Below are 22,586 nucleotides of genomic sequence, written 5' to 3'. Positions count from 1 at the left end.
CATGCGCTGAAAATCACTCCAGGCTCTTGTGGTATTTTTTTTTCTTTTTCTTATTGGTCTTTGCGTGTGTCTTTTGAACAAAGACAAGCACGTGATCGAGCAGCGGCTTTCCTCCCTCGTTTACATTAGCAGCTTGTTAACAAATAATCAGTCCGGGTGCGAGCAGTGGCGCTAGGCGGCTGCATACCGCATGTCAGGTTACACACAAGCGCACACTTTATTATGTTGCTAACCTCTGCTAGCTTCCCAGACCATCTCACCTTTCTCTTCTTGAGGCAGCCACAGAGTCCGCCTCGTGGAATCTCAGGCGGGGGCGGCACCACGTCTGTGATCTGTGAGCCCAAACACGGGGCTTTCTGGTATGTCACTGCCCTTTGCCAGCTGACTTTGGGGCCTCCACTATCTTCGGATGCAATTCAGCGGTGTAGCCAACGCCGTTCCATCTGTTGTACTCTCGGGTCCAGCCACAAGACTTCCGAGACTACGTTTTGCGGCCGGCCGCTCCCCACGCGACTGCTCTGGGCCTCAGCGCCGCTCGCGGCGTGCTGCTCCACCTCAATCCTCCTCCCAAGGTCCGCCGGCCTCACAGTTATGTAGCAGGGGGCCTCCTTCGCCTTGTACGCGATTTCCGCCGACTGGCCAGCCTCAGCCTTCTCCGTATCCTGTTCTTACTGTATTTCGGTGCTATAGCTCCTGTCTGTTTGGTTTTGATCTGCGGCCTCCAGCAATGGCAGCGATGGGTCCACCCGCTGTCTCTTTAGGCTTTGGTTTCGCTCATGCCGAGTGGTCCCTTCGCAGACCTCACTCCGGGTCTGCCGGCTTCTCAGATATACCATGGGCTTCTGTTGCCTCGTACTCACTTACTCCAATGGATTACTGGCCAGATTATGGGGTTATGCTCCGGTTGTGGCAGGGCTCAGTTACAATCCCGCCTCAACCGAAGCTGTGCATAAAGGGGAGGTAGCTTGGTTGCAACCACAGCTGATTAATCTTCATGTTGATATGGTATCAGCAGGGCATGGACACTTTGCAGTTGTTTACCTGGCAGATCCTGTACAGTGTGGGGAGGCCTGGTGAGGCCTACTAACCAAGAATCACAAAGGGTAAATTTAATTTGGACGGGAGAATTCTATTAACCAGCATCCTTGTTTGCTCGCCAACTCAGGAGGGATGTCACTAATTTGCATGTTTCTTCACACGTTCTTACAGGACCTTTCTTTTCCTCTCCTGTTTCTTCCTCTATCTCCCTTTTTTTCTCTACCTCCTGCTCTCTCCCTCCCCCCCACCCCTATCGCTGTCAGTGCCCTTCCTCCTGTGTATGCATGTGCTCAATGCCTAAACACTTAAAAGGTCCCAATGGCGAGACCTATTGGCTATGCCAATGTTTGTTTTCTTTTTGTTAGCCCCCTCTCTTTTCTGTTCACCCCGCTTCTTGGAGTTTCCCCTCTCTGGGCACTATATTCTTCCAATTTACTGTTTTTATGACGCCTCTCTCCAGTCCTCTGCACTTTGACCCTGTGCTCTACCTGAGTATCCCCTAGGACCAGCTGCCAGGCTTTGCATAGCTGCCTATTTGTAAAAGAAAAACAAATACAGGCGTGAGTGGAAAGCGTTTATTACCGGGCCAGTGAGGTTGAATGTAGGGTGTGACGAACACCATGGTTGCCTGATATTGATGCCACCTTGTGGCTCTTTCTTCCTCCACTCTTCAATTACGGTCTCTTTAGTTCACTCTTGCAAGTTTTTTTATCTCTGCATTCTCCCTTCCTCATGCACTGCCTCTTTCTTCTTATTTCTCCCTTTCTCTTCTTCTTTCTTTCTTTCTTTCATTCCTTCCATCAAAGTGTGATGATGAAACGTAAAACACAGGCTCCAAAATGAGAGCTGATAGCCAGCACCTGCAATCCCTGGCACAAATTAAGCGCTACAAAAACAATGGAGAGAGCAAGGGTTATGTTCACCGAAGTGAACTGGGAGTACTCCTGTACCCCTGGATACAACTGCAGAAAAACAAATGAAGGAGTACCACCAGTGAGAATTCACAAGTCGCTGTAGGGGTGGACGGTTTTTGCAAAGTGGAGGAAATCTCCTTTTATTAGAAACAAATTAAGCGCTGCCATGGCCACCTGAATACCACAGGTTCCGTAAAATATGAAGCAAAAAGAGCCACAACAAAATCGGTAAATCCAAACTGTCCTGATTCAGTCGGGAGATCCGCGATTGTCGAAGCAGAAAATGGCTCTATTTTAGCTTTCTCCCGCCTAAACGTGCCTCTATTTCAATTTGTCAGTCGGTAAAATTAATTCCCTCCTATTTTTTTTCTAAATCTCCCACTTTCTAATTGTAAAATATTGACATTGATGCATGTTAAATACAGTTTCTGCAGGCCTCCAGCCTTTGCACTCCAGAAGCATGCTTCATCCCCATCCAAATGCTACATTTCAATAAAGCAATTTTGAATCGAGGAAACTCTGCTCAGAGATCGAGTGTGAAAGGGGAAACATAGAATAAGGAAAAAAGGAGAGACAGATTTGAACATGGTTTAATCCTTCTGCAGCAAGTTTAAAGCGGGCAGTTTCCTGCCACTCCTTTCCCTCTAAATTTTCCATGCATACCAAAAACACCAGGGGAGCGCAGTAGGGAAGGGATTGTGACATGCTGCAAGAATGTAAGAATCACAAGTATTGAGGATCCTGGTTTGCAGCAGCTAGGAAGGCTGCAACCCGGAACCAAAACACAAGTGACCCCGAAATAGACAGGTAATGGCAGGGGATAGAGCAGGAAAGCTGAGCTTTAGCCAGTTCCCCATGTCAAAGGCGTCAGGCGTGCAAAAAGAACGCCCTGGAGGGCAGAGGGCATTTAAAAATACTAAGGCTTTCACCACTGGGACATCATGGAAAAAGGAACTGTAACCTTCCCATGATGAATCCATTTAGAAAATGTGGGCTGTCAGTACGAATATGAAGCCTCTGCACACTTTTGGCAAGAAGGGGCAAAGGGACAGGGGTGGCAAAAAGCAACGCTGAGATATTGTGGCGGCACTCTCAGCCTCCACGTTATGGTATGTTGTTATAACTTGATAAAGTGCAACAAATCCTACCCGAAGGTATATCACGCTTTCTCAGTTTGTAGGTACGAATGTAGTATTGGCAAGGCACACTTTGGGTGGCAGTGGTATAAGAGCTGTCCTATTTACCAAATGTGTTTCTAGCGCCAATGCATCTCAAACACAATCTTCTATAGTTCCCACAAAATACCAATGCGTCTCTGCTATTTCACCCCTCTACGCTCACCAGACTAAAAAATGGGGGGAAAGCCTTGACCCTATCTGCTGTAGCCCTCGCGATTTAATACTTCTTAGACAAACCGGGAACCGGGCTAACTCAATAGTTCATCTGTTTTGCCATCTCAGGTTTTGCAGATCTGGAAGTTCACGAGCTCTTCCACTTCTCTAGAAACCCAGGTCGAGAACTTAGAACCGCCGTCTAGAAGTCAAACCCCCAGTGCAAAATGCTATGCCCTGTGGCCAAAAGACCGGAAGTGAAGGATGAGGCGCTGGCATAGGCCAGTAGTGTGTCAGAAGGTGCCTCTGCAATGGTCCTCATTTTAGAAAAGTTGAACATTCTAGTGATGGCCCAGGGGCCTGAAAAAATAGCTAAGGGCCTTATATTGAGTTTGACAGATGGGATACACTGCCTAAAGGTGACGGATATACTGTCTGCAGTATTACGAGTGCCATAGGATATAATGCACTTATAATACGGTGAATGGGACCTTTGCCACTTTTGTGACAAAGTATCCAGTTCACCAAATTCTAAATAAGGCCCGCAGACTGAACTTGAGGCTTCAGACCAGGGTCACACACAAGGCTCGATCCGGGATGGACATTGCTGTGTCGGGTGTGTGAGGAGGTGTCCACTGCTGAAGAACTCTTTGACAACTTAGCCGGAAGATATTTCCGCATTTGTAAAAAGATGAAAATATATCTTTGGCACTGAGTGCCAGGGGATTAAGTAGGACAAACGTTATTCCCAGGAATTCTGCAGTGTCTAGTTTTCCAGGGCAAGCACTCAAAGCAGCAACCAGGGCTCAAAATCAATGATGCTTTGACACTGGCAAAGTGGGTGAACTTTACCCCAGTGCATTGACCGAAACACGGCTTTTCTTAGAACAGAAAGAGAGATCTTGGTTCTGCTCAGTGGTAGCCTGACTTCTGAAGGAGCTCTGGAAGCAGGCATGGACTGGTGCTTGGTAATGCGAAAAGGCAAAAGATACACAGATGATGGACAGAATTCAGAGCAAATCATTAACCCCAAGTCAAGAGATCTGGGTTAAATCCATCAGTTCTTTTGCTCACCGTGCCACCACAGTTTAGACCCAGTCTTATGCAATTCAGTCTTGACCCTGTGCCTCATGCGAACAGTCCAGCCCGAGCTACCAAGCCATGTCCTCCCTGGACCGGAAACAAGCATCCTGGGTCCAGTTTCGGGGCATAACCCCATATCAGCCAGGCTAGATTTAATCCAGTGGCACAGTGAGCCTGGTACCCACGTCTGGGCATACCCGGCGCACTTAGGGCGAGAAGGCAGAAGAGAAACAGATGATGTACGGAACGCAAAGCAAATCAAACCTTCACCCCAAAGTCAAGAGATCTGGCTTAAATTTATTGTTCTTTAGCTCACTTCGCCACCCCAGTTTGGACCCAGCTATATGCAAATCAGTCTGGACCTTGTGCCTCATGGGAACAGTCTAGACCAAACTGCCAAGCCTGGTCCTCCCTGGACCGGAAACAATCATCCTGTCACCAGTTTCGGGCGTCACCCTTCATCAGCCAGGCTAGCTTTAATCCAGTGGCACAGTGAGCCCTGAACTTGTCCCAGGATGCTTGTTGCAAAGAACAATGCATTTAACCCAGATCTCTTGACTGGGGATGAATGTTTGATTTACTCTGCATTCCGTCAATCATCTGTGTGTCTTTTGCTTGGTAATGCAAGAAGACACTAATGTTCCAGTGGAAGTACTTTGGTGAAAGACCTCCTTCCTGCAGAGTATACCACAGAGACTGTTGTTACAACTGCTTTTCATATCATTGGTGCCGTACCCGCGCCTTTGAGTCGAACCTCCTTCTTTTGGGGTAGGATCTGCTAATATAAAATGGCGCATTTTCAAATTTGGCCTGGTGTGTCATATGATCTGGATATCAACAACATTCACTGGGCTAATTAACAGTGAATTGCATGCTTGGTCCTTTGACATCAATTGACTTCCTGTCATCACTACCCCTTCTCTTTCGCTCTCAGGAATCCCTCCTTTTTGGTTCCATCATACTTTGTTACACCCACTTAACTGCCTCTCCCTTTCATATATGGTGACACTCAGGTTGGTGATGCAGTTCTCGTGATGTACGACTCCTGGGGTTGGGGTAGTGTGGGATCACCAGGCGAGGGATGCTGTTTGAACTTGGAGTGCTCAAACTGCCTGAGCCTCTATGTGGCTCATAACGGTCCTCTCAAAGGGGATTAACTGTTCTTTTTGGTAGCCATATAACTCTTTGTCGGGATTTTGGAGAAGTTGGGCTTGAACAGCAGCCAAGTTCCCTCGGCACGCACAGATGATTAAGCAGAATCTGACCACAAAATGGCCGCCCCTGAAGCCACAATGAGAAGGCGGCTGCTTGAGAGGTGCTCGGGGGAATGGTTGAGGCACACCTCGACCTCACTATAATCCTTGATGTCTGACTCATCTAAAGTCCTCTTTTGTTACATTGATTTATGTTATGCAATGTCATGCCATGTTATGATATTCGTATTTGTATAGGGCATGTGTGTCACTGGTGTGGCTCTTAGCGCTGTTGTGCTCTCCGGAATGTGGGTTTGTGTGCGACTCTGGGCACTGCTGGAACTGTGCATCACTGCCCTCCGAGGCTTGCATGATGGACAAACTTGCACACATACCATGCTTTCCGTTTGATGTTGTGTGGATCTACACGGTGCATGGAGATTTCTGGGATTACGCCTCAATCTTGGTGTGTGGGTTTTGCAGCTTGTATCGATATTACTGCATGCAGCATGCATTGTGTTTTCGTGTGTTTTCTCCCACAGGACCAGCACTCGTTCGACTCTGAAGAACCGAAGTATAACTTTGCCCCCAGCACGGCCCTGAACAAAACTGCACAACCTTTTGGTGCCAGGACGGGCCAGGAAAATTCCTCACCAGGCCTGGTGACCAAGTCTGTGATGTACACTCCCCCAGCGCCCACCTACGGCGTGAACCCCACCTCTCGTGTGCACCAGAACGGGTAGGTCCCAGTGTACCTAGGGCAGGGTGAAGGTGGGCACTGTAGTCAAAACAGAGTTGGCTGAAGCCCTCTTCTCTGAGCACCGCCTCGTAGAGATGGCCACTTCTGAAGGATAACCCCCTCATAAGGCAAGAGGCCGGGCATCACGCTTTATAACAGAACCAGAGATAATCCCAAAATGCAGACGTGAGGGAGTGTTCATGATGCCAAAATGCCACACTGGTTCAAATTAGCAATAGAAAACGGAAATACCCTAAAGTTAATAATTAACATTTCAAGCATGCTAGCAATAATGAAACAATACAAGCATCTGTTATCAAAAGCTAACATCATGCTGGCATATATTATCAATATGCATCCTGTGTACAGGTAAGGCTCAACTCGGACCTTCTGTCCCTCAGAAAATACCTGAAAATGTCCCTCTTAATGTAACATCCCGCTGACTGACTCTGTTCTTATCCTTGCTACTGGTCTTATCCTTGCTACTGTTTTAGGCCTAATGTGCCTCGTAAAGCAGTCTCTGGTTTGGTTGTCTGCCAAGTGCTACTTGGCCCACGTGCAGCGCCGTAGCATGGGTTGCGAGCACCCGGGCGGTGCAAGGCAACTATTGTGCCCCATAACCTGTGGACCGTTAGCCCTTCATGGTGCAAAATGTTAAAAGAAAAGAAATTGTACACATTTTTTTCTTTTAAAATGTTGCCCCCCTAAAACATTTTCACCAGGGGCCCCTGTGCCCCCCTCCCTCCATCACTTACGCTACGCCACTGCCCAAGTGGTTAGGTTTGCGCTAAAAAAATTCTCCAAGTAAAAAGATGAATAAAACATATTTCAAGTAGATTGTTTTTGGTTGATCAGTTAATTCCACACTGAAAATGAGTCAATAGTGATTCCTATAGTGACAAATAGTATCAATAAAAAAAGAGATAGCAGGTATTATCAATTAAATAAATCAAGTAAATTAAATAAATAAAATAAAGCACTGACAGACATACACAGTACTCAAGCATTGCCCAGTACAATTCACCGCTCAAGGATACATTTTCCTCCCAGGCAGGAGTGACAACCTGAGAACTATTAGTGAAGTGCCAGGGTGCGAATCTGGCTGTGCTGAAATGCTGGGATTTGAAAGACTTGGGCAGAGAGGAGTATCTTATTTGTCCTATAGGGTCGGTTAAGCGTTGGCAGAGCAGGGGACAGGGGTGACCTCCTTCTGCGTGCTCCTGGTCTAACACTGAGGTTAAAGAGGGTGTAGAGGCAACGGATGTATGACATTACAACGCATGCTTTTACATCGCATGCTTTTACAACGCGGTTTTTACAACGCATACCATTACAACGCATAGTGCTTTTAGGCGCTGGATAGTGAATTGTTTAATTTACTATTCCAACTCCAGTCCCCGTGGATAGTAGGGAAGGTGTTGGATAGTACATTAAACCTATTCCCTATCCTAGAGCGCCCCCCAGCGCAATGCGTTGTAATAGTTTGCGTTGTAAAAGTTGCGTTGTAAAGGCACTGCGTGGTAAAAGTTGCGTTGTAAAGGTTGTTTACCAGAGGCAACAAGCGTGTTAGGGGTTTAGGAAGGAGGGGGTAGACCACTAATGGAGTGCATCAGACAACAGAAGGGCCACATAGAAGAGGCAGGATAGGACAGTCTCCCTGAAGTGTTTTAGTGTTGAGTAGAATGGATATTACTCTATTTATGCTGAACGTAATGCATTCTCTAGTTACTTCAATAGCCTTTGGGGCAGAGTCCTTCAGCTAGTGACTTCCTTTGCTCTGAAACCTACAGCTATTGGCTGGAGACACTGTCAATCACATCTTGGATCAGACAGATAAGTATTTTAGTCTCAAATGTTTTTCCGCAGTTTGGGTGTGTCCTTCTGACTCCATTGGAATGCACGAGGGACTCTTTTACACCAGAACTCAGTCAGTGAGTAACCCAGCTGCATTTCGGATTCCTCATGAAAGCTTCTGAAAATGGGTGCTACGGGAAAAAATGGTTGCTGTGCCTGCAGCAACCATTTTTTAGATGCGTTTTTTCTGCGTTTTAAAAAGCGGTGTGACGTTTGAAGGCTGTGTGCGCACCGAAGGCAGGGCCGGCGCTAGGCATGGGCAGTGTGTGGGCCTCCCACTCAGCCCACCAGCATGGGGCCCCGCACTGTGTCCTGTTGTTTCTGTGGCGATCCATTTTAAGAAAGGTGTCGCCTTGCAATTAATGTCCATGGGAGCGAGCCCCCTCCCCGGGCCTCTCAGGGATGGTGCTTGGAAGCATAGGGGAGCGAGACGCTTCCTCAATTGCAAGGAGACCCATTCACAGACACTGCAGGGGGCCCATTGTCCAGCATTTTTGCGCCCCCATGGTTTTAACTTTTAGCCCACAAGCAATTCTCACACCTATCACACTGAAGGTGTGAGGATTCCTTGTGGGCTGAAAGTTACTGCGTGGGCGCTAAAATGCAGGGCAATGGGCCTCCCGCAGTGTCTCTGAATGGGCTCCTTGCAAGGGTCCACTTATCTAAATTAGAGGGGCCTCGCACATCCCCTTTTAGCCCAGGGCCTCGCAAATCCTAGAACCGCCCTGACCGAAGGTGCACATAAATCCTGTTCATTTTACTATTTTTTATCGAACCAGATTACAGGTTAGCTCAGTCCTGCAGTAGCACAAGCCCGCTTCAAAAAGATATTCAAGTGCCCTGTGACATTAAAAGAAGTGCGCTCCCAGGTGACTGAAGGAGGCGTGCGGCACGTTATTGCGCTAAAAAATAAATACCTGAACTGTAAAAAAGAAAATTATCAAAAACTGTAAAAGTATTGTTAAAATAGTCCATCTGTTCAACAGTAAACGTTACGGAGCTTCCTGGTTAATCCCCGTTTCGACCTTTGCTGCCAGCCTTTTCTTGATTCTGGGCAGCGCTGACGCACGGGGCATGGACGGGGTATGTATGCCCACCTTTTGACAAGTGTCCTTACAGCAGTGAAAAGCCAGAGACAGCTGTTGGGTCGTTCCTCTTTCTCGCTCACTCGTAAACTATGCCGACAGTGCCATCTGGTGGCCGGATCTTCAAAGTGTTTTACAGTTAAAGTGAAGCCTACTAGGCCAGGCATCCTTGCCCTTCCGGTCCAAGCTTTCCTCAACCATGCAAATCAGGGCTCCATTTCTATGAGGCTGGTAAGATATAGAGGGGACTGTATCCCCAGTACACATAACGTGCACAGGTCTTGCTTCAGTGAAGCATAGGTCACCACATTTGTTTCTTATGCCACCACACTCAATGCAAGGTAAACTTGTACGCCTCGTTTTTAGTCCACTCTGTACAGCGTTTTGTACAGAGTAAGATGGAGTTCAGGCCAGGGCTTTAAGTGGGCCGGGTCTCACCGGTGCTGAGCACCGGCAGTTTTTTACTGGGGGCCTCGAAACGGGTCTCTATCGGGCTCGGTTATGTGCACTGGCACAGGCAGTCAGTGTTTTCCAGACTGCAGTGACTGCAGGCACATCAGTGCGCTGTTCACTTCTCACTTGTGGAGAAGTTGCGGCATGACGTCATGCCAGGTGAGCGTTGTAGGGGAAGGGAAATCCTTTAAAGGAAGTCATTTTCTCTCGGGATTTCCCCTCTCTTTTTGAAACTCAGGAGCAGCAACATTGTTGTGGTGTCACCAGGGCTTTAAATGGAAGCTTTTTCAATGTTATATACAAGCCATAGTTGCTGCTTATTTATCTTATGCAACTAACAACCATTGACAAAGCCAATAGTCCTGACTTCTTGTAGGTATGATGTTACTTGTTGTATCCTATATCTGGATGCAATGACAGGAACAGCAAAATACAAGTCGGGCGGCACACTATGCTAAGCACAGATTTTTGGCTCATGTGTTTTAAGCCTCGCCCTTAATTACATTAACCACGCCCCTTTGAGAGACCATCCAGTTTTTTGACCCCACTTAAAGCCCTGGTTCAGGCTATACATAAGCAATAAATAAATAAAAATAGAAATTATGAAAAGATGAGTGCGGAACCATTGTTTTCGTACTGCACCTATGAAGCAGCTGCTCCCATGATGTCATGGCTGTCAGGAAGCCTCGTGTCATCAGCTGGTCCTCGCGACACATTTTCCATTGTGAGTATAAGCCTAAAAGTCCATGCAGGACACTAGTAGTTAAAAGGACGGAAGTGCCTGGGGGTCAGGAGTGTAGCTTGGGCAGAAAGATTGTGGGGGTTAAGGGTGAGCTTCAGACTTTCGAACAATGGCACTAGCATATAATGTTAAAATACATTATAGGACAGGCATGAGAGGGGCTAAAGGGGTAATGGAAAGGTAGACAGATGCGGGTTGGTAGGGCTACTAAGTGAGAGTGAGCTCTGATGAGAGGAGCGCAGTGTTCGGGGTGCTCTAAGGAGAGGAGTGTAGTGTTTGAGGGGTTCTGAGGAGAGGGGTGCAGTGTTTGAGGTGTTTTGAGTAGAGGAGTGCAGTGTTTGAGGTCCTCGATGAGAGGAGCGCAGTGTTCGGGGTGCTCTAAGGAGAGGAGTGTAGTGTTTGAGGTGCTCCGAGGAGAGTGGTGCAGTGTTTGAGGTGCTCTGATGAGAGATTTACAGTGTTTGAGGTGCTCTAATGAGAGCAGTGTGCATGTTTGAGGTGTTCTGATGAGAGGGGAGCAGTGGTTGAGATGCTCCGAGGAGAGGTTTGGAGTGTTGGAGGTGTTTAGAGAAGAGGAGTGCAGTGTTTGAGGTGCTCTGGGGAGAGAAGTGCAGTGTTTGAGGTGCCCTAATGAAAGGTTTGCAGTGTTTGACGTGTTTTGAGTAGAGGCGTGCAGTTTGAGGTCCTCGAAGAGAGGAGTGCAGTGTTCGAGGTGCTCTGGTGAGAACAGAGTCTGGGGGTGTTTTGAGGAGACTAGTGCAGTGTTTGATGTGTTTTGAGTAGAGGAGTGCAGTGTTATAGGTGCTCTGAGGAGAGACGTGCAGTGTTTAATGTGTTTCGAGAAGAGGAGTGCAGTGTTTAATATGTTTTGAGTAGAGGAGTGCAGTGTTATAGGTGCTCTGAGGAGAGACGTGCAGTGTTTAATATGTTTTGAGTAGAGGAGTGCAGTGTTTGAGGTGCTCTGAGGAGTTCAGTGTTTAATGTGTTTTGAGGAGAGGAGTGCAGTGTTTGAGGTCCTCGATGAGAGGAGTGCAGTGTTTGAGGTCCTCGATGAGAGGAGCGCAGTGTTCGAGGTGCACTGGTGAGAGCAGATTTTGGGGGTGTTTTGAGGAGACCAGTGCAGGGTTTGATGTGTTTTGAGGTGAGGAGGGCAGTGTTATAGGTGCTCTGAGGAGAGAAGTGCAGTGTTTAATATGTTTCGAGAAGAGGAGTGCAGTGTTTGAGGGGTTCTGAGAGGAGTTAATGTGTTTTGAGTAGAGGAGTGTAGTGTTTGAGGCCCTCGATGGTGGGAGTGCAGTGTTTGAGGTGCTCTGAGGAGATGAGTGCAGTGTTTGAGGGGTTCTGAGGAGAGGAGTCAAGTGTTTGAGGTGTTTTGAGTAGAGTAGTGCAGTGTTTGAGGTCCTCGATGAGAGGAGCGCAGTGTTCGAGGTGCACTGGTGAGAGCAGATTTTGGGGGTGTTTTGAGGAAACCAGTGCAGGGTTTGATGTGTTTTGAGGTGAGGAGTGCAGTGTTATAGGTGCTCTGAGGAGAGAAGTGCAGTGTTTAATGTGTTTCGAGAAGAGGAGTGCAGTGTTTGAGGCCCTCGATGGTGGGAGTGCAGTGTTTGAGGTGCTCTGAGGAGATGAGTGCAGTGTTTGAGGTGCTCTGAGGAGATGAGTGCAGTGTTTGAGGTGTTTTGAGTAGAGTAGTGCAGTGTTTGAGGTCCTCGATGAGAGGAGCACAGTGTTCGAGGTGCACTGGTGAGAGCAGATTTTGGGGGTGTTTTGAGGAAACCAGTGCAGGGTTTGATGTGTTTTGAGGTGAGGAGTGCAGTGTTATAGGTGCTCTGAGGAGAGAAGTGCAGTGTTTAATGTGTTTCGAGAAGAGGAGTGCAGTGTTTGAGGCCCTCGATGGTGGGAGTGCAGTGTTTGAGGTGCTCTGAGGAGATGAGTGCAGTGTTTGAGGTGCTCTGAGGAGATGAGTGCAGTGTTTGAGGTGCTCTGAGGAGAGGAGTGCAGTGTTTGAGGTGCTCTGAGGAGAGGAGTGCAGTGTTTGAGGTGCTCTGAGGAGAGGAGTGCAGTGTTTGAGGTCCTCGATGAGAGAAGTGTAGTTTTTGGGGTGCTCTGAGGAGAGGAGTGCAGTGTTTGAGGGGTTCTGAGAGGAGTTAATGTGTTTTGAGTAGAGGAGTGTAGTGTTTGAGGCCCTCGATGGTGGGAGTGCAGTGTTTGAGGTGCTCTGAGGAGATGAGTGCAGTGTTTGAGGGGTTCTGAGGAGAGGAGTCAAGTGTTTGAGGTGTTTTGAGTAGAGTAGTGCAGTGTTTGAGGTCCTCGATGAGAGGAGCGCAGTGTTCGAGGTGCACTGGTGAGAGCAGATTTTGGGGGTGTTTTGAGGAAACCAGTGCAGGGTTTGATGTGTTTTGAGGTGAGGAGTGCAGTGTTATAGGTGCTCTGAGGAGAGAAGTGCAGTGTTTAATGTGTTTTGAGAAGAGGAGTGCAGTGTTTGAGGCCCTCGATGGTGGGAGTGCAGTGTTTGAGGTGCTCTGAGGAGATGAGTGCAGTGTTTGAGGTGCTCTGAGGAGAGGAGTGCAGTGTTTGAGGTGCTCTGAGGAGAGGAGTGCAGTGTTTGAGGTGCTCTGAGGAGAGGAGTGCAGTGTTTGAGGTCCTCGATGAGAGAAGTGTAGTTTTTGGGGTGCTCTGAGGAGAGGAGTGCAGTGTTTGAGGGGTTCTGAGAGGAGTTAATGTGTTTTGAGTAGAGGAGTGTAGTGTTTGAGGCCCTCGATGGTGGGAGTGCAGTGTTTGAGGTGCTCTGAGGAGATGAGTGCAGTGTTTGAGGGGTTCTGAGGAGAGGAGTCAAGTGTTTGAGGTGTTTTGAGTAGAGTAGTGCAGTGTTTGAGGTCCTCGATGAGAGGAGCGCAGTGTTCGAGGTGCACTGGTGAGAGCAGATTTTGGGGGTGTTTTGAGGAAACCAGTGCAGGGTTTGATGTGTTTTGAGGTGAGGAGTGCAGTGTTATAGGTGCTCTGAGGAGAGAAGTGCAGTGTTTAATGTGTTTCGAGAAGAGGAGTGCAGTGTTTGAGGCCCTCGATGGTGGGAGTGCAGTGTTTGAGGTGCTCTGAGGAGATGAGTGCAGTGTTTGAGGTGCTCTGAGGAGATGAGTGCAGTGTTTGAGGTGCTCTGAGGAGAGGAGTGCAGTGTTTGAGGTGCTCTGAGGAGAGGAGTGCAGTGTTTGAGGTGCTCTGAGGAGAGGAGTGCAGTGTTTGAGGTCCTCGATGAGAGAAGTGTAGTTTTTGGGGTGCTCTGAGGAGAGGAGTGCAGTGTTTGAGGGGTTCTGAGAGGAGTTAATGTGTTTTGAGTAGAGGAGTGTAGTGTTTGAGGCCCTCGATGGTGGGAGTGCAGTGTTTGAGGTGCTCTGAGGAGATGAGTGCAGTGTTTGAGGGGTTCTGAGGAGAGGAGTCAAGTGTTTGAGGTGTTTTGAGTAGAGTAGTGCAGTGTTTGAGGTCCTCGATGAGAGGAGCGCAGTGTTCGAGGTGCACTGGTGAGAGCAGATTTTGGGGGTGTTTTGAGGAAACCAGTGCAGGGTTTGATGTGTTTTGAGGTGAGGAGTGCAGTGTTATAGGTGCTCTGAGGAGAGAAGTGCAGTGTTTAATGTGTTTCGAGAAGAGGAGTGCAGTGTTTGAGGCCCTCGATGGTGGGAGTGCAGTGTTTGAGGTGCTCTGAGGAGATGAGTGCAGTGTTTGAGGTGCTCTGAGGAGAGGAGTGCAGTGTTTGAGGTGCTCTGAGGAGAGGAGTGCAGTGTTTGAGGTGCTCTGAGGAGAGGAGTGCAGTGTTTGAGGTCCTCGATGAGAGAAGTGTAGTTTTTGGGGTGCTCTGAGGAGAGGAGTGCAGTGTTTGAGGGGTTCTGAGAGGAGTTAATGTGTTTTGAGTAGAGGAGTGTAGTGTTTGAGGCCCTCGATGGTGGGAGTGCAGTGTTTGAGGTGCTCTGAGGAGATGAGTGCAGTGTTTGAGGGGTTCTGAGGAGAGGAGTCAAGTGTTTGAGGTGTTTTGAGTAGAGTAGTGCAGTGTTTGAGGTCCTCGATGAGAGGAGCGCAGTGTTCGAGGTGCACTGGTGAGAGCAGATTTTGGGGGTGTTTTGAGGAAACCAGTGCAGGGTTTGATGTGTTTTGAGGTGAGGAGTGCAGTGTTATAGGTGCTCTGAGGAGAGAAGTGCAGTGTTTAATGTGTTTCGAGAAGAGGAGTGCAGTGTTTGAGGCCCTCGATGGTGGGAGTGCAGTGTTTGAGGTGCTCTGAGGAGATGAGTGCAGTGTTTGAGGTGCTCTGAGGAGATGAGTGCAGTGTTTGAGGTGCTCTGAGGAGAGGAGTGCAGTGTTTGAGGTGCTCTGAGGAGAGGAGTGCAGTGTTTGAGGTGCTCTGAGGAGAGGAGTGCAGTGTTTGAGGTGCTCTGAGGAGAGGAGTGCAGTGTTTGAGGTCCTCGATGAGAGAAGTGTAGTTTTTGGGGTGCTCTGAGGAGAGGAGTGCAGTGTTTGAGGTGTTTTGAGTAGAGGAGTGTAGTGTTTGAGGTCCTCGATGAGAGGAGTGCAGTGTTTGGGGTGTTTTGAGTAGAGGAGTGCAGTGTTTATTGTGTTTTGAGGGGATAAGTGCAGTGTTTGACGGGTTCTGAGGAGAGGAATGCATTTTGAGGTTATTCTGAGTACAAGTGCAGAGTTTGGGGTGCTGAGCCGGGCTCTGTTTGGAGTAGAATGGCCCCCAGTGCGGTGTGGCGTGATGAGCTGCGCTTTGTGTTTTGAAGGGCTTACTTTTCCATGTGACAAGTGACAGCTGTGCCAGAGGGGTGGGCCGTGTGAGGAGAAGCGCTCGCGGGTTTGGACCGCACTCCTTTTAGGGTGTGTCCGTGCCAGCCCCTGCGAAGACCCTCTGCGAGATTCCAGCTGCCCACCAAGATGTGGGCAGACCCCGTTATCCCGAGGCACCAAGCTCGGCTAAGCTGCTATGTGGACAACAATTACTTTTCAGATGCTAAAATAAAGGGACTGCTCCTCTCGGTGCCCTGTTGGAGGAGAAACCAAGGCTCAGAGCGCTGTGCAGGCATCAGGCAGATGTTGGCGTTCAAGTAAGGGTGGCACCGTGCCAACTGTCTGTGCCAGCTATTCTGAAGGTTTCTCTTTGTACCCGGCCTCGGGCAGCTGTTGCTCTGTGTCAGGCAGTCAGAGCCCCTCTCCGTGCCAGCTAATACGCAGGTGCCACTCTGCGGCAGGCATCCTGCACGAGTCGCTCATGCCAGGCGCAGCTCTTGCCCTGTGCCAGGTGTGAGGCAGGTGCCGCTGTGCACCAGCCATCAGGCTGCGGTCACTCTGTGGCAGGAAGCCGGCATGCGTGTCCATGCGTCTCTAATTGGATTGACCGGGTCAGCGCCCTGGGCGGAAAGAAAAGATGGCGTTTGTTGTGGGGCGGCGTCGTTGCGGTGTGACAGCAGGAGGTGTGAGGAAGATGGGAGGAGGCAGGGGGTTGATGGGTGGCTAACAATTATGCTGAGGTTAATTAAGGACTGATTATAGAGTCTTTAACGGGACCCGATTGAGGCCAAGTGGGGTGGGCGAGCTGCGGTTTGCATGACATTAGGTCAGGCAGCGCCCTCTTGGCGCCCCGGGCCAGGGCCCAGCTCGCCCATGCCTAAGGCCGAAGCCTCTGCCAGGCATTGGGAAGGTGTTGCTCTCTGCCCCCTGTCAGGTTACGCAAGGGTGTCTCAGTGTGCGGTCCTTCCCTCCTGTAAGGGATACACGATTTGGAGGCCCCGTCGGGAGGGGCGCAGGGTGATGTCACGGCACCCTAGTAGGCATGCAGTAACCTAATGCCAGGCTATATCGGGTGCAGGCTGAAGGGCACCGAGCCGCGGGCTTCGTTACACTTCAGCTACCGGCACAGAGGAGCGAGGTATGGGGGTGTGTGCATGGGGGGCACGGGTCGGCAGCCTCTGGGGTGGGGGTGAATTGCACGGGATTGTGATTGGCGTGTGACTTTGGGGTCGGGGTGTGACCTCACGTGTGCAGAAACGTCAAGTGCCTGTCTCTCAAGAGCGGGCCTCTGGGCACTATGTGGCGGGGGAGGGGGCCTTGTCGGGCACTTCTCACTGAGTGATATTTTCTTTTTTTTTTTGTAAAGTGAGGTGCATGAAGTCCGCTGTCACTCACTCTCACCTGCTTTCATATTTCTTGTTTGATCTTGGGTCTCGTATCTGCTTTGGAGTAGGGGAGGTTGATGTCGGCTTGCACCAGCTCAGAGCACGATCAGTCTGTGCATTATGTGCCTCCTTGACCCCCTCCCCCCTGCCTGCTTGACCCCCCCCCCCCCGCCTTCTTGACCCCCACTCCCCTCTTTCCAATTTTACTAATTGTCTTCTGTCTTTCTTTCCTTCTCTCTTTACAGGTGCAGAACCCGTAAGCCTAAACTTTTTTATTCTCTGCATGCCATCCCCCCTCCCTTCCCCTGACTTACTCACAGACATCGGTTGTGGGCTCTGTACTTCCCACTCTCAAAGGCCCTTCTCGATGACGTCGAGCCCAGTATTCTGTGTGCGTCGCATGATGTTGACATGTACTATTTTAAAACGACTACAGACATGGTTGTTTAATGAGACTGTTTCAAAATGCATAGATTTAACCCCTCGAGTTCGGGTTTTGATCTTCAAGTGGTACCATACACAGTATTAACACAGTTTTGTAATGTTTTCTTAAATTAGGCCCTGCCGTTTAAAATAGGGGTTTTAAAGTCATTCCATTGCAGAAGGGGTGTATATGTAGTGGGTTGGTGCCTGTGGGTGTCGCTGTCGTTGGCAGGCCCTGTCTTTCCAGGCTGCAGGTGTACTCACTAACTGGGGCCCAGGCCTGCGCCATGTCTAAAGTACCAAGGGCTGGATCACCTCAGGTGGAAGGGGCAGCTGAGAGGTCTCTTTTGATTGGCTAGTGCCCTGAGACATTTCCATATGACTTTGCCTCTTGTTCCTCCGGCCTGCAGTCTCGCTGCTCGAAGTATTAGGGCACCGGCTAAGAACAGAAATTCCCTTTACATGGGTATAATTGCAGCTGACTTTGACCAAAAGACCAAACTTGTCAACAGCACATTCAAAGAGAGGCGGAAAAAAGAAAGCAATGGCCCATTCATATGAGAGGGCTGACTCCACAATACATGGCTATGGATCTCAACTCAATATAGATCAGGAAGTGACATCTTATCTTCCAAGTCTCACACATTTAGATGCCAGAAAGCGCTGTACACTCGGATTTTTCGTTGTAGGAGAGGGGATGGCGGCGAAAGGGTAATAATGCATTGCAGAAAAGTAAATAACAGTGTGCCAAATACCGTGCTCCCATATTAATAACACAGTGTGCTCAGAATCAGGCATGTTCCGTACAAAAGTCAGTGGTCGAAGTGCATTAAAAAAAGTATGGGAACTGCGTTGCTGCCTCAAAGGGGTCGGGTGAGTGAGCTTGTGGGCGTGGCTAATATACAAAATATTCTGTAACTTTTTCAGTCTTTCACTTTCCGGTAACTACATATAAAATAACACAATTTAAATGAACATTAATGTGTTATTCAGTTGGAAATACACTATTGTACATTATGAAACCTCTATTAGTTGGTGCAGTGGAGAAAAGTGACTTGTGTATTTTTAGTGCTACATGGTACCCATCTGTGACAGAAAGTACTGTGAACATAAAAATCATTATTTAAAACTTGCATTACACACAGTATAAGACAGGCTGCTACAGAATGCACAAAAAGGTTCAAGATAAAAAGTCTTTCCAAAATATAGACTTTTTGCCGGCTGTATGCAGTCCAGTTATTTTTAATACCTGTCTTGTAAAAGCACACACTTCACAGCTTAGCTGGCAGCTCCCTTACAATACCCCTCAAAGTAATGAATGGGTGTCTCCAGGAAGCTTCAAGCGATTATATCAATTAAAGCCAATACCAGCTTCCAAGGCCCCTTTACATTTGCAGATTGACCAGTGGTGCACATTTATACTTCCTTCAGGCTAGCAGGCACCCTGCCAAGAAGGCTAGTTTAGCTGTTTGCTCCTCCCTCGGTGTCAAGTGTCACGGCACAGGAGGCTCCCTTAAAGACACTTCAGCTAAAGCATTTTATCTCTCAGAATTAATCGTTTTGGGGCAGTTGACTTTTGATGAAAAGTAGGAAAACTGTTTTCCTAAAAATTTAAAAGTAAGGGCACATCATGCCACTCGGATCCCCCCACTTCGACCACTGACAAAAGTACCGTACCCACAGAAATGTAGGGACTTTTTTTTAGGAGTGTGGTGGATGGGCGGGGGGCTCTGATTATATTCTGTCCTGTCGAGTGTTCTTCAGTGGGGCAAATAATCAGCATTTCCCTAGATGGTGTACATGTTTGTCTGTGAAAGGTAGAGTTCAAGGGAGTCCGAGCAGGCCGGCATTCTTGGTAACTCTAACTTCCTGTCTTCTCTCTCTTTTCCTTAATCTTGCTTCCTTTATCCCTTATCCAATTTATGTTGCCTCCTGCTGATTTCTGTTTACCAACTGCTGCTTTTGTCCATACTCTCTCCCTATCTGTCCTCCTCGCCTATATATTCACCCAATCACCACCTATCTGGATCTCAGGACAGTTGCAAACCCTCCAGAGTTGAAGGATCAGCCCTCATCCAACGCGGCCTTCCCCGCACTGACACCTGCAACCCTTGCCTCATTTTACCAGGACGATAAGTAAGTGAAGGTTGCACCTTCGGGTCTTGTAGCGTCTTGTGCCACATTGTACTTGATAGCTCTTTTTGTCCTTGGGGCGCGAGGGGCACAGTGGGCGATGTGCATGGCCTGATGGATCCAGCAAGCGTGAGCCCAGATGAGGTGGCTGCTTCTTGCATGTGCCAAGGTACTGGACGCTGTTAGATTAGGGAGTAAAGATTGAAACATTGTGGATGCTTGCAACAGAGATTTCTGCCTGTTACTCTAAGGATGTTTATTCACAGTCTACACTATTTATTTTATTTTTCGAGTTTTATTTAGTGCAAACCTGATCCGAGGGCATCAGATCGCTTTACAAAGTTTGCACAGACAGCATTTTCAAGGAATACAGAAGAAATAGTGCGCATACAGGGGAATAATGTACAATGGAGGGTGGAATAAATGGTCGCTCTAGTTCGGAGGTGGCGATCGTAGGTTATTACAGAGGCTGGAGGAATAAATGAACTATTTTACCCAGTGTTAGTGATGTTCTATGTAGGAACGTTGCCCAGTGTCTTAGTCTCTTTTAAGCAGGGGGATTAGTAGAGAATGGCATAAGCTACAGACACAGGTCGGTGATGGCCCTTCAACAACTTAGAAGATAGAACATAAAGCAAAGTTGTCTGTCCCTCTTTTCCCTTTGGGTGCCGTAATGTCTGTGGGTGGCGTGGTGCAGTCTCTCTTAAGCAGTTATATGAATGCACCCGGGCAGGGGCTTATTTCACAGATGTTGGTCCCCAAGTACTCTTACAGCTCTCACTGTGTGGCTCATACTAGAAGAAGACATATGCAGGAACTTGGACAACCGAAAATGGCACTTGGTGTCCCCTTCCCTCTCTTTGGACAGGTGCATTAGTAGAGGAAGGCCTTGGGTGGGCGCTCTTCTATGTCGGAGACCAGGAGACGGAGAGTAATAGATGATACTGTCAGCTGCGGCCCGTGCAGATAAGAGCGGTGGGGCCCGGTTGGGGGGGGGGCGGGGGATTCGACAGATGACCGCAAGGGAAAATTAAATGAATAATTACATTTCCCCTGTCGTCGTCTGTCGTAATCCCCCACCCGGTCTCACCACTCCTACCTGCACAGGCCGCGGCTGGATACAGTGCCTCCAGTGAGTAGAGCTTTTGGCAAGGTGTTTCACTAGGTGCTCTGTGAAATTGTGGTAATGTCCACTCTAATGGACGCAGAAAACTATATTAATGTGAGTATTTTATTCATACTTTTTAAAATAGTGGATTTAATTTTACTTTGATAAAAGCTAGTTTTTATTTATGTATTTATTTTTATTGTGACCAATACTTCAATGCATCTGGATGTGCAGGCTCATAGAGAGGTCTGTTTGCAGCTTGTACGTGCTATAGATTCACGTGCAGCGCATTCATTATCTTAACATCCAGAGGTTGGTTTCAGAATCATATTTAGCAATGAAGCTAGTGAGTGTCGACCAGAGGCATGTTTGTTAACAGAGAGCTCCATGACGTTGACCGCGCTTGCAGTGTGCCCCATGCCTCGGCAAAGTATTACATATTGTTATGTGGTTGCGCTTGGCCTGTAGATTAACAGCACAAGAGAAGAAGAGCCACAAAACAAAAAAACACCAGATTTAGGCTGGATGAGAAGGATGTTGCTGTATGTTTTTGGGAGTTGCGCACTGTGGTGGTTCTTATCAGAATGACAATATGTTTGCCTAATTTTGAGGTTTCTTGAAAGGGCGATGTTTGTCTCCCTGCATGCCACAAATCATTAATTTGAACTGCCATTTACTCAAGTTGGAATCTGGAAGCATTTGGAGCACAGGATGGTGACTTAAATCTTGTGGAAAACATTAAAACTACAGTTATTTTTTTTAAAAAAACAGACACTGGGCTCAGAAAGCTGTGGCGTCTAGCTGAGGCTCTGGTTCTGAGACTTTTGTAAAGACTGTTGAAATGTAGTTCGGAGTGAGTGAGCCAGGTACAGAAGCAAAACTGGAGTCGTAGGCATCTCAGAAAGTATAAGGGGTCATCAGAGACTATGGGCCTTATTTAGAAATGGCAGCCATCCTGCTGGCCCGCAGAGGCTGTTGTCTCCGTTCCCCTGGCGGAGGTCGTACACCATATTTAGTGAACCCTGCCAAGCATAAGAGAAATCCTGAGTGAAGAGTAGAACTATTGGTGTTGCATATCCACCAACGGCATTGTTGCTTTGCTGATCAGACGCCATGTTGAGGCATACATTCGGCAAAAATATTTGTTTTCTGAAAACACACTCCCAAAGTGGAAACAAAATAATTGCCATGACAGGCAGGGAGTTTTCTCTTTGCACATTGTGAACATTGTGTATTTTCCCTGCTCAGGACAACCAGGCCTCACATGGCAGTCCTAAGTAGCGACAACAAGTGATGCTCACCCTGCCCTACATGATCTGATGGGCTTTGGGTGGCTGGCGATAAGGTCAGAGGTTTCCAATGACAAAACAGCAGAGGTTCCACCGTCAGAAATCCAGGTCTTCCCCAACTTTAAATAGAGCCGTGTAACTGGGAGCATGCCTTGGCAGGAGCAAGAAGTGCACTGCAGTTGAGCTTGCGTGTATGGAATATCAGTTCAAATACATGACGTAGGTAAATTCAAGAGCTCAGAGTGTATAAACACCCTCTTGGTACAAACCACAATATTTTGTTGGGGGTGGGGGGCCATATTTCTTTAAGGGACCCAAAGAGCATAACTCAATATATTTTCAAGCAAATAAGTAAGTCACATAACCCGGATGATAGGGCGAGCAGGCCTGCCGTCCTTGCCACCTCCATAATTCCCTATCAAAGGTGTGAATTTGCACAATTTAAGATTGTTCTCTCCCTACCCAATGTCCTGATGAAGACCCTGCTTGATGGTTTTAAGCAACCACGCTATCCATAGAGCCGAGACGTTGACACTTTGTAAGGAGTCCACACAAGCTTATTCCATCTGGGACTTCTAAGGCATTCTCCTAGTTGTCCCTGGTTGGATCATATTTGTATTGGCAGACTGCTAACAGGTGGCTTGCGCTCAGTGTTCGATTTTCTCTGTATGTTTAGCTTCAGTTACCTTCCTTGTTTCACAGGCCACTCTGCCCGAGAAATGTTGTCACATCTTTGCACATATTGGAGCAACCAATCATTGATATGTACATAGATTGTTCTATGTAGTTTGAGCTGAATACATGCTGTGAGTACACAAGTTCATCCGGGTTATGTGTCTTATTTATTTGTTTTTGTTTGTTTAAAAAGTTAGAGTTATGCTCTTTGGGTCCCTTAAAGAAATATAGGTCCCCCCCAAAAAATTGTGGTTGGTACCGACATGGCTTTCTTTGTTGTATCAATTACTACGCGGGACCTGAGGTTCACTGGGTTACCTCATTAGTTTGTAATGGTCTTTTTTGGATAGGCCTGGGATGTGGGGTGACTATCA

The 22,586-nt window shown here is 48.0% G+C and overlaps 1 protein-coding gene across 1 annotated transcript in view; it reads left to right on the top strand.

The window, feature by feature from the left end:
* The window catches only part of PDLIM7 (PDZ and LIM domain 7), a 138,516-nt gene that overhangs the window by 64,906 nt on the left and 51,024 nt on the right, over nt 1-22,586 (top strand). The window contains exons 3-4 of the mRNA XM_078653207.1: nt 10,306-10,317; nt 20,731-20,784. Of these exons, the coding sequence (XP_078509333.1) occupies nt 10,306-10,317; nt 20,731-20,784 (66 nt within the window). The remainder of the gene's footprint in view (nt 1-10,305; nt 10,318-20,730; nt 20,785-22,586) is intronic.

This window comes from Lissotriton helveticus, chromosome 7 (assembly GCF_964261635.1).
Source record: "Lissotriton helveticus chromosome 7, aLisHel1.1, whole genome shotgun sequence".
In the NCBI taxonomy this organism is placed as follows: domain Eukaryota; kingdom Metazoa; phylum Chordata; class Amphibia; order Caudata; family Salamandridae; genus Lissotriton; species Lissotriton helveticus.
The sequence above is the reverse complement of the archived record's forward strand: the minus strand, read 5'-3'. Positions and strand labels throughout refer to the sequence as shown.